General features: G+C 33.5%; 1 protein-coding gene and 1 non-coding gene across 3 annotated transcripts in view; both read left to right on the top strand.

Annotated features, from left to right (window-relative positions):
• Positions 1-12,919, top strand: part of CPNE8 (copine 8) — a 135,692-nt gene that overhangs the window by 103,203 nt on the left and 19,570 nt on the right. For both annotated transcript variants that reach the window (XM_081821477.1, XM_081821478.1), the window contains exon 11: positions 2,689-2,816. In XM_081821477.1, the coding sequence (XP_081677603.1) occupies positions 2,689-2,816 (128 nt within the window). The remainder of the gene's footprint in view (positions 1-2,688; positions 2,817-12,919) is intronic.
• Positions 4,745-4,890, top strand: LOC115942340 (U4 spliceosomal RNA). Its single transcript, XR_004076938.1, has one exon. It is a non-coding gene; the product is annotated as a U4 spliceosomal RNA (small nuclear RNA).

The raw sequence follows: 12,919 nt of genomic DNA, 5'->3' as shown, positions 1-12,919 counted from the left end.
TTTTAATAGCTGTAAATTATTTTAAATAATCCTGATATAATGAAAAGCATATATTAAAAAGAATGTGTAATTTTATGTCCTAAGTATTCTTATCATCCAAAGCATATGAGGAATTCTTAGAGCAATTTATTATGGAATTAGGGCTAATGCAGAAATCAGTGCTTTAAATATTCCGTAATGATGAATAGAACATCTAATGATTATCTTTCCACTAAGAAATGAAATGGTGAGAAAAATGGTGACCTTGTTGTAATTTCAGTTCCACAGGAATACAGAAAATATATTATTTTCTAGAAATGTAAACCCTTAATTAAAATGTTAAAATGATGATGAAAAAGTTGCTCAGAACTATCCTGATTTGTATTTCTTCCCCTAAGGCAGATATAGAATACATTTCTATATGTTCAAAGTCAATAATGAGTTTTAATTTTAATTAGTTTCATATCTTGTCAAGGGAAAAGAGCACTGTAAAATTTTATTTAAAGGAAGGTTCAGTTCAGATTAACATCAAAAGCAATCATTAACTGCTTTGTGCTAAATATTAAACTTTTACATTATAATTTCAATCAATTAATGTGACCAATTTGTAGTATAAAACTATAAAAATGTCTTTATTATTATGTAAGAGGCTTTTTGTTATTTTTATGTTTTTAAAAATTTACATGATGGTCAATTGATTTAAAAAATTTGAATAAAAGACAAAATTAGAAGGAAAAAGTGGGTATATATCCCTCTCACACAAATGGCAAAATTGAAGTGGTTGATAACATCTGCCTTGGTTTCCTAAGATCTCTTGTCTTTCAAAATGCTTAGGATTTCAAAGCATGGTGGCCTGGTGGTGGTTAAGAGATTAGGCTCTAGGGGCGCCTGGGTGGCTCAGTCAGTTAAGTGTCTGCCTTCAGCTGAGGACATGATCCCAGGAGACTGGGATTGAGCCCCACATCAAGCTTACTGCTTGGGTCTGCTTCTTCCTTTCACTCTCCCTCTGCCTCTCCCCCTGCTTGTGCTCATGCTCTCCCTCTCAAATAAATAAATAAAATATTTTTTAAAAAAAGAGAGAGATTAGGCTCTGAAGTTAAACTGAGGGTTCAAATACTGGCCCTCTCATTTGTGTTGTGTAATTTTGGGACACACTGAACTCTCAGCGCCTTAATTTTTTCATTTATAAAGTGGGGATAATGACAATATTTTATCTACTTTTTTAGGGTTGTTATAAAAACTATCTAATATGTGTAAATATTTTAATGTAAAGCTTAGTATATAGAATTCAACAAATTTTATTTACAAATTACTGGTCATTTGTGATTGTTCAGATAAAAACATGCATGCTGAAATTACTGTTAACTCTGTTTAAATATAATTACTGTCTCTAGTGTTTTAAATATATCTACATTTTTTTTATCCTTCCTCCCTTCCAGAGGTGGAGTCTAATTCCCTTTCCCTTGAGCATGGGCTATACTTAGTGATACATTTCTAGCAAAGAGATTAAAGTAGAATATTGATGTGCATCTTATGGGACTAGCTTATAAAAGGTGTTGGGGCTTCCTTTTTGTTGTTTCTCTTGGATTGCTCATTCTGAGGAAGTTAGCGGCCATGTTGTAAGAACACTCGAGCAGCCCTATAGAGACACCACGTTGACCTCCTGCCAGCAGCCATGTAAGTGAACCTTCCTGGAAGCAGGTTCTGCAGCTCTGGTCAAGCTCTCAGATGCCCAGGTTGGCACAGTGACTGCAAACTCATGAGAAATGCTGAGTGAGAACCACCTGCTAAGCGGCTGCTGACACCCAAAAAATGTTTGAGATAACAATTACTGTTGTAAGCCACTAACTTTTGGGGTGATATGCTACAAAGCAATAGATAACTAATACACTGCCTTATATGTGTCATTTGCAAGATCTGGACTAGGAGAACTGAACTTAATAATAACAAAGCATTCAAGGTATGAAAAAACTAGTCTAGGTCTCCAGGTATGAACTTGCCCTTCTAGGTGCCTTCTCCCGAATAAGAACTTAGTGGCAAGCTCCATTTCTCGTGGACAACATGAATGTTTCCTTGATTCTTTTCATTTTACCTTCTCTTGATAATTTTTGCACCAAATTACATTCCCTCAGACCCCTTCTCTCCTTGGGGTTATCAGTTGTGACCTGAAAATGTGCATGTGGCAGATATTTTGTATTTTGCCTTCTATAAGGTAAAACTGAATGGATAGTGATTTTTTTTTCTTGATTTTAATAGATATCACTGCAGAAAAGTTGGGAAATATTGAATAGTTTAAAGAATGAAATAAAAGTCACCAATTATATGTAACCACCCCGAGTTAACCACTGTTAATATTTTATTTACTTCTTTTCAGGGTTTTTATATGTACATCTCTACACATACATAGACATATGCAAATGAAGACATTAATTATAGAATGTTGTGGTATTCAGCTTCTCAAGATTCTTTAGAGTTTTCTGTGGTTCTTTTGAAGAGTATCAATTTTTAATGCTTATATATTAGATTCATCATATCACAGTTTTTATAATATATTGTAATGTATTGTTGATCACTTAATTTATTTTTTTGCTCTTAAATAAATGACTATTCTTTAAAACATCTTTGAGTGTCAACCTATCTTTTCTCTTTTTCAGTTGATCTTTGCAGACACTACTAATTTTTACTCTTTTTTGCCTGTCAATTCCACAGAATGGGAACCCTCAAAACCCCTACTGTGATGGCATTGAGGGGGTCATGGAGGCTTACTATAGGAGTCTGAAATCTGTGCAACTATATGGGCCGACTAACTTTGCTCCTGTAATTAATCATGTAGCAAGGTAAGTGGAAGTAGACAAGATATTTATTCCAGTGTACCAGACTGCAGTGAAATTATATGTTACCATGACTCCACAAATGAAAGGCGTTTTCTTCTCACTTACCTCCAAGAAAGTGAGGAAAAAGATACAGTGGAAAGAGTCTCCATTGAGCTATCATAATACGTTGCTAAGAACTTTACATCAAAGTCTCAAGTGAAGAATATAACACTGAGTTATATCAGGACCTGTATTTGTTCGACCAAGAAGTGTTTTATTCTTTGAAAAGGCAGCCACGAGACCAATAACAAGATCGATTATGATCTCAACAGTGTAAATCATTCCATCTAATATCACATTCCATAGTAACATGGAAGTAATAAGAGACCATGAAGACAACTAAAACCTTTTAGTGATATATAGGGCACATTATTTTAACCTCTTTGAAATTAATATAATAGCTAATTTTAAAAATTCCCAGAGCTCTACCTGTATATAGTATGTAGTATTGAGATCAGAATATAATTGCTTATGATTCCAGTTACATGTTCTGGAAAAAGTTTTTAAATGTAAAAATCTGTATACATTTGTTTATCATTTTTTTCATCAGTGCATAAATAAATAAATTAGACACCATTTTTAAAATCCCTAAAAGGTTTGACCCAGTTGCAAATCCTATGAAACACTGCCTTATTTTTAGAAAATGAAAAATGTGTAGCTTTTGCATCCTTCCCAATATGTAGTCAGAACTTGAAAATACACTGCATTTGGATAAGTGGATCAATGCCTAAAAGGTGATAAGAAACCTCAGTTCTCTGTTAAAGATTCTGGTACTATATCATCTCCATATTGGACATCACAAGTGACTTAAATGTGTTCTACTTTCCATTATCTGGGACATAGACAAGATACTAAAATACCCCTGTACCCAGCGCTGACCCCAGCGGAACTCTCCCGTGGAAGTCCACCTAAGGTTGACAGTGATACACATTGATGACCATTCTCTGAGTGTGACCCTATGGCTCAGGTTTTTGAAACATTTTCTCATCCACAATCTGTTTTAAGTTATGAATTTCATATCTCATCCCCGGACACACACACCTAAAAAAAAAGGATTATTTATGACATAATACTATCCTTATCTTCTATTTCCTCTTTCTTTCTATGGTGTCCTATTCTTTTCTGTTATTCTTTTTATTTTTTTAATACAGGTCTCGACCCACAAAATTGATTTCAAAATCCACTAATGGGTCATTACCTGTAATATGAAAACCATATCCTACTAATTGTATTAGCCTATATAAATAGTGTTATCTATATTTTATTTCCTAGTTTTTTGAGGGTCGTCAAATGAAGTAGTATTAAAAAAAAATATTATCACAAAATAAATTATAGTTGACTCTCATTCTCTCTCACACACTACCATTGAGATCACTGTCTTTTATAAAAAGATATGGGAAAAATGATAGGACTTATTTTGTGCAGACTCATGCTGGTTATTATAAATGTTCTCATGAGTGCTTACCAGTTGACTTTGTATCTTTTACCCTGGATATCTCTACTGTTAAAGTTAAACTTTTCGATATAAAATTTCTAGGTGCTTTTCTATATACCATTTAAAACTATAGGCTCTACATTGTCCTCATACAATTTTTCATGTTTTGTCCAGCATTTTAAAAAATTCTTAAATATAAGGGTAGTTGCCAGCTAATGCTTTCAGACTCTGACAATAATCCGTAATCTAATAATTCTTCATTCTTATTTTTTGATGAGAGAAAATAAGAAACACATAAGATAATAGCTTTTGGGGAATCATCTTTCCTTCCAATATGATCTGAAGTTCCATGTATCTACTCTTATTATGAAGCTTTATAAGAAATGCTTTTCTCTTTTACTTTATCTTTGAGAAAAACATTTACTTTAATTTTTAAGCTTTTTATTAAGACATGATTAGCTTTGCGCAGTGGCAGTATCATAGCCAATGAGGTTTATCCGAGGCGCGATTATTGCTAATTGAAAACTTATTAAGACATGATTTCTGTCTGATCCAAAATTACCATCCAAAATATTTATCAATTAAAAGACAAGCTACTATTTTGTTCTAAATCATGAGAAGTGCCATAGTTACAATATGTATGACCCGTCTAAACAAAATTCCTTGAAAATTTTGTCACTTTTAAATGCATCCATCAGTGCTTCACCATGCCCATCATATAGGAGGTAAGTACTTAGCAAATGTCTAATAAATGAATTCTGTATATGTTAAGATATTTGTCATTAAAAATATTTTCTATAAAGTTAAAAGCAAATGTATAGCCTGCTTTTTTATTTGCTTGATTTTTTTCTTCTTAAAAAGTGTTTTCTATATTGATAAAAGTTTAGTTATTTGTAATATTTAGTTATTTGTAATTCATAACCATTCCCACCTAAATACTAAAAAGTATTTAGTTATTTATTTGTAATTTCTATAAACATTTTGAAGAATGCTTATTCTTATTCTTTTTAAGAATAAGAATTTTAAGGTTATGCTTATTTTTAGAACCGAAGTCTATGTGGTAATAATAATAATAATAATAATATTGAGATGACAATATTGTGAGTCACGACCCAAAGCATCATGTTTTTAAAACTTGGAAGTTTTATGTGCTATTCTGAGGTTTTCCGACCCCCTGCCTCTAATTTCCTGCCTGACCAGTTTTCCTTTCATAGAGTTGTCTGGGGAACAGCATTTCAGATGATGTAAAAATTCCACTCAACATCCTTGATGCTCTGTCACAAATTTCAGTTCAAACACTTTAGTTTGGTATTTAACAACTTTTAATATCCAGCTACCACCACCCATCCAACCTCGTTTCCCCCCACGTTCTCCCAAATGTGCTGTACTCCAGTCATGGAGACTCATTACTTCTGGTCTCTGAATTGTCATTCCATGAATACCTCTATCAAAACACTAATTTAATCCTACTCAACTGTTACATGTAGATCTTTTCCCCACCAAGGACAGGAATTGTGACTTCATTACATATAATGATATAATAATAATACAATTTATAATATATATGTTATAAACCAACATAAAGCCCAATACTTTACATTTACTGATTGATCCACACCTGTTAATTAATTAATTAATTAATTTTGTCCCAGGACCCTGGGATCATGACCTAAGCTGAAGGCAGACGCTTAACCGTCTGAGCCACCCAGGCCCTCACACCTGTTAATTTAATTGAATTTTCTGTAGGCCATGCATTATGACTACATTTTAATAAATAAGTTTAGGGACACCTGGGTGACTCAGTTGGTTAAGTGTCCGACTCTTGATTTCAGCTCAGGGCATGATCTCAGGGTCGTGAGATCCAGCCCCATGAAAGCGTGGAGCCTGCTTAAGATTCTCTCTCTCCTTCTGTCCCTCCCCCCCGCACTTGCATGCTCTCTCTCTCTCTCTAAAATAAATAAATAAATAAAATAAATAAGTTTATAACAGAACTAAAGGAACTCTTAATGACAATGCTTAGTTAGTGTTAATAACCTGTAGAAAATGTAATTGTGATTGATACCTACTGTATCAATCAGGGTCCTCAGGAGAAACAGAACTAATAAGATATATAAACACAGATATATAGATAAATTTATTATTAAGAATTGGCTCATGCAGTGGCAGGCACTGGCAAATCAGGGCAACCTGGTAAGGTGGAAATGCAGGCAGGATATTGTATCCTTGCAGTCTTGAGTCAGAATTCCTTTTTCTTTGGGAAACCAGTTTTTATTAAGGCCTTCAACTGACTGGATGAGGCCCACCCACATTTTTGAGGATGATCTCATTTACTTAAAGTTATCCAACTGTAGGGCGCCTGGGTGGCTCAGATGGTTAGGCGTCTGCCTTCGGCTCAGGTCATGATCCCAGGGTCCTGGGATCGAGTCCCGCATCGGGCTCCCTGCTCCTTGGGAGCCTGCTTCTCCCTCTGCCTCTCTCTCTCTGTCTCTCATGAATAAATAAATAAAATCTTTAAAAAAAAAAAAGTTATCCAACTGTAGATATTAACTATATCTTCAAAATACCTTCACAGGAATACCTTAATTAGTAGACTAAATAACTGGCTACCATAGCTTAACCAAGTTGACACATAAGACTATCACACCTACCAAAAGAGATGTATCACCATTATGTTGTACATTGAAAACAAATTTAAAATCAGAGAAATCCTTTCCATCTATGAATTTATTAAGAGATCTAATATCTATAACATTATGCTTAAATCTCATTAATTAGTAAAGGTAGGAAGAAACGTGTTAAGGAAATCATGTGTTTGTAGAGACATGGTTGTAATAAAGTGGTGTTTACTCATCCCCGACTAACCTCAGTGCCCTCTTGGACGTGGCAGTTACTATTTTTACATTCCTGTTTAGGTCACTTTTTCAAAAGTTTCTCTTCATCTAGAATTCTACCTCAGTAACTTCAAGTTATTTGAAATATTTTGTTGGTATATTTTACCAGCTTATTACTTCAAAATAATCTAATATACCAATGAAAATATCAATGATCTTTTCAGGCTATCATGAAAATTTTACTATTTTCTTCACTTGACTTAAATAGTATGTATTGTTTCCTAAGTACTAGTCATTTGTTTCTTGTACCTAACCAGTTACTTGTTTTGAGGCTGTCACATTTCAGTTTTTTAAATCTATCAATTTCTAACTATTGACTAGATTTTTGTATCTAGATATCCAGATCCAGATAACCAACTAGAATTAAGTTTCATTTCTGAGCCCATAATCTATCTCAGGCAATGTGCTCAGTGCTATCATCTGGAATATTTCTTTTAATCTTCACAACAACTCTAAGAGGTGTCAGTAGTGTTATTATTCCTATTTTCCTGATGAGAAAATGGATATGTTAGAGTGGCCATTTGTGGTGGAGCTAAAATCTCAAACAGAATAATCTTATTCCAAGTAACTATGTTATGATGCATTACATACTTAAACCCTTTTATCTCAGTTCCAGAGGTAAGCACACGTAAAAGAAAGTGCAACAGAACTACATATGATTGTGGATACAGTCGGTCACTTCATTACACTGCCAAAAGTAGTTTGGATAACAACTTAGCAATATAAAAATGACTGTTAGGTTGTATTGAAATATTTAAATGTATCCCTTTATTTAGTATTAAGATTTAATACATTGTGTATATCAAAATTAAACTACTTAGATAAAACATTCCTGAGTCAGTTTCTTATCTTGTCTTGTTGTCCTCTCTATTCCTATGAACTATTAATAAGCTGAGAGAATATTCCAGAAATCTGAGCCAGCCATTTATGAATTTTATAAACACAATCCCAGAAAGTTCCTTGACAAAGACTCCAGGGGAATGCATTTGAATTCCAAAACCCTGACACAGTTCACCTCTCTCTCAGATTTATCATAGTAATATTAAAATATAAATTATAGATGGCCTATATTTGAAAAAAGACATTTAACAGGCTTTTAATAATGAGTTTTAATTATGCAATTTACAAAAAGATTCATCATCAGGTTCCTTTAAGCAGCAAGGTTCTTTAATACATTTAAAAGAATCTAAAGATTATATGTCAGTGTTACCTCCTTGAAGACAGATTGAGATGTGATCAGCCTCTACTTTCTACTTAACACATTTCTGTAGCATTTTAATTATTTTATTACAGATATATACTTTAAAATAGACTAAATTAGAATAAATGGTAGCACAAGATATGATTTTGTTTGAAACTTAGATTTATTTGCAAAGTGCAGCAATATGCCAATGCATACCTCAAATGCCATAGAAACCATGAAAAGTTATAAAAGATTAATTTATGGTGCTTATGGTGATAAAGACTAAAATGAAATTTATTTTCAAACTTGTGTATCTAGCAGTAGTGGGAGCCACACAATAAGCTCGTGTATCTTTCTACAGCATTCAGAGTTAAGAAATATAAAGCATTAATACAAGCACATATTTTTATAAAATAAAATGTAGAATTCCTATGAATTTTTAAGATAAACAACAAACTTCAGAGAAATTCCAAGTTTACTATATCTGCTTCAGACTTTCTTCCTAACTCTTTTGGCAGTAGAAATATATTCTCCCCTTCTCTTAGGGATACTTTCTGGTGAATCAAAAGAAAACCAAAATGTAAATGTAGTAAGCTCAACAAGCAAGACATGGAGTGGCTGAATGGGTAAAAACACAAGACCAAACTATATGCTATATGCAAGAGACTCAACTTAGATTTAAGGATGTACATAGACCAAAAATTAAGAGATGAAAAAAGATATTCCATGCACATGGTAGCCAAAAGAGAGCAAGCAGGGGTTTCTATACTTATATCAGAGAAAATAGACTTTAAGTCAAAACTGACACAAGAGACAAAGAAGGTCATTACATAATAAAAGTCAATTTATATGATATATTGATTGATATATACAGGTATCCTCCACTTTCAATAGTTCCCATTACACCACTTCACCTTTTACAAGAGATCCTACATTAGGATGTGTTTTCACTACCAAAAGAAATCCAGGGATTTTTGCTTTTATAGATTTCAGTGTTTGTTTTACAGCAAGCTGTTATAGAAGCAACATGAATCATAAGCAGTGAGAGTGTTGCCACCAGGCTCTTTCCCTGGAAACTACACTCAGCATCTCAGTGTCAAGGTGCCTTAGCTTTGAACTGTATCTGTGAGCATCTGTGCTTTACCTCCACTGTGCATCTGTTAGCAAGATGTGTCCTAATGTATCAGAAAAGCCTAAGATAGGATAGGTTATTTTTTAGAAAAGTCTGGGAACACTCAAAAAATCTTTGCATATAAATTAATGCTAATTGCTTTTTCACTTTATACCATTTCTGCTTATGGGAACTTTCACAGGAATGCTCTTTTTTGTGATAGTGGGAGAAACTTTCAAAAAATGAAGTCTTATTTGGCCTTAAAAAAGGAGAGCCTACCACTTGTAACAACATGGATAAACCTGGATAATGTTATGCTAGGTGAAATAAGCCTGACACAGAAAGAAAAAAAAACTGCATGATCTCACTTATATGTGGAATTTTAAAAAGTTGAACACATAGAAGCAGAGAGTAGAATGGTGGGTACCAAAGGAAGGGAGGTAGGGGAAATAGGGAAACACTGGTCAAAGGGTACAAAGTTGCATTATGCAGGATGAATAAGTCTGGAGATCTAATATGTTGTGTGATGACTATAGTTAAATACTGTATTGAATACTGGAAACTTGCTAACAAAGTAAATATGGGAACTGTGTGAGGAGATGATATGTTAATTAGCTTGACTGTAATAATCATTTCACTATATATGTATATATCAAATCATCATGTTGTATATCTTAAATAAATAGAATTTTTATTAAGAAGAATGAAATTTTTCTTAAAAACTCAATTCAACAGGAAGATTTCATCATTATAAATGTGTATGCACCCAATATCAAAGCACCTAAATATATAAAGCAAAAACTGACATATCTAAGGAGGGACAAATAGACAATAATATAATAATATTAGAAAACTTCAGTACCCCACTTTTGATAATGGATAGGTCATTCAGAGCAATAAGGAAAGAGCAAACTTGAGTACTACTCTAGACCAAATGGATCTAACAGACATATACAGAATATTCCACTCACTAGCACCAGAATACATTTTCTTTTCAGGCAGTAATGGAGCATTCTCTAGGATAGATTACATTATAGGACACAAGGCTAATCTTACTAAATTTAAGAATTGAAATCATTCCAAGTCTCTTTTCTGAACACAGTAGAAAAAAATAAATCAGAAAAAGTCATAAATGAGTGGAAATCAATATACTCTGAATATCCACTGAATCAAAGAAAAAATTTTTTTAAAAATTGGGAAATAGCTCGAGATAAATGAAAGCACAGTATACCAAAACTTATGGAATACTACAAAGACAGTATTAAGAGGCAAGTTTATAGTGATAAACCCCACATGTTAACAAAGGAGAAAAATCTTAAATGACCTAACTTACATCTCAAGGAACTAAAAGAAGAAAAAGCACAGGTTAGCAGAAGGAATGACATAATAATAATTAGAGTAAAAATAAATGAAATAGAGAATAGAAAAGCAATAGAAAAAAATTGACAAAAGCAAGAATTGGTTTTTTGAAAAGGTAAATAAAATTAACCAACTCTTAGCTAGACTAAGAGCAAAAGAGAAAAGACTCAAATAAAATAAAAAATGAAAGAGAAGACATTACAACTGATGTCACAGAAATAAAAAAATATCATAAGGGACTATTATAACAATTGTACTCTAACAAATTGGGCAACTTGAAAGAAATGAATAATTCCTAGAAACATACAATGTACCAAGAATAAATCAAGAGAAATAGAAAGCCTGCGCAGACCAATAACAAATAAGGAGATTGAATCAGTTACCAAAAATCTCCCAACATAGAAAAGCTCAGGGCCAGATGGCTACACAGGTGAATCTTACCAATGATTTAAAGAAGAATTAATACCAATTCTTAAGCTGTTAACAAAAAAATAGAAGAGGGAATACTTCCAAGTTCATTTTATGAAGCCAGCATCACCCTGATACTAAAATTAGGCAAAGGTACCACAAGAAAAGAAAATACAGACCAACATCCCTGATAAACATGGAATCTTCAACATACTATTAGGAAACTGAATACAATAGCACATTCGAAGAATTATACACCATGACCAAGAAGGATGTATTCCTGGGATGCAAAGATGTTTCAACATACGCAAACCAACAAATGTGATATACCACATTCACAGAGTAAGGGACAAAAATCACATGATCATCTCAAGAGATAGAGAAAAAGCATTTGACAAAATTCAACACTCTTTCATGATAAGAACTATCAACAAACTAGGTACAGAAGCAATTTAGGTCAACACAATAAAGGCCACAGCTAACACCATACTCAGTGATTAAAAAAAAAAAACCAAAGTTTTCCTTTAACATATACAACAAGGCAAGGATACCCACTCTCCCACTTCTATTTAACATAGTTCTAGAAGTCCTAGCCAGAGCTATTAGATAAGAAAAAGAAAAGCCATCCAAATTGTAAAAGAAGAAGTAAAATTATCTGTTTGCAGATGACATGATCTTATATGTAGAAACCCCTAAAAGACTGAAGAAGACAAAGCAAAATAAAACAAAACAAAACAAACCTTATTAGAACTAAGAAGTGAATTCAGTAAAGTTGTAAGACACATTATCAACCTATAAAAACATTGCATTCTATAAACTAACAGCAAACTATCTGAAAAGAAAATTAAGAAAATAATCCCGCTTACAATAGCACCAAAAAATAAAATAAAACACTTAGGAATAAACTTCAGCAAGGAAGTGAAAGGCTTTTATAGTGAAAACTATGAAACATCAGTGAAAGAAATTAAAACACAGACAGATGGAAAGACATTCCATGTTTATGGATTGGAAAAATTAATGTTGTTTAAATGTCCATACTACCCAAAGTGTTCTACAGATTCACTGCAATCCCTATCAAAATCTTAATGATATTTCTTGGACCTTGAATAACTGAAGCAATCTTGAGAAAGAATAAAGCTGGAGGCATCACAGTGTCTGATTTTAAGATATACTGCAAAGGTGCAGTAATTAAAACAGCAAGGCACTGATGTAAAATATAAGCTTATATACCAATGGAACAGAATAGAGAGGCCCAGACAGAAACCTGCAGGTATATGGCCAACTGATCTTTGACAAGGGTGCCAAGTAGACACAATAGGGAAAGGATAGCCTCTTTAATAAATGGTGTTGGGAGGACTGGATATATGCATGAAAAAGAATGAGATTGGATCCTTATATTGCCATTCACAAAAGTTAACTCAAAACTCATTAAACACAAGACCCAAAACGATAAAACTCCTAGAATAAAACAGAGAAGGGCGCCTGGGTGGCTCAGATGGTTAAGCGTCTGCCTTCGGCTCAGGTCATGATCCCAGCGTCCTGGGATCGAGTCCCGCATCGGGCTCCCTGCTCCTTGGGAGCCTGCTTCTCCCTCTGCCTCTCTCTCTCTCTCTGTCTCTGTTAAGCGCTGTGAATTGTGCAGGACTGTTGAATCTCAGATCTGTACCTCTGAGACAAATA

This window comes from Leptonychotes weddellii, chromosome 5, assembly GCF_054177405.1.
Source record: "Leptonychotes weddellii isolate Sample4059 chromosome 5, ASM5417740v2, whole genome shotgun sequence".
NCBI lineage: Eukaryota > Metazoa > Chordata > Mammalia > Carnivora > Phocidae > Leptonychotes > Leptonychotes weddellii.
Note: the sequence above shows the minus strand (reverse complement) of the source record. Positions and strands in the feature narration are given on the sequence as shown.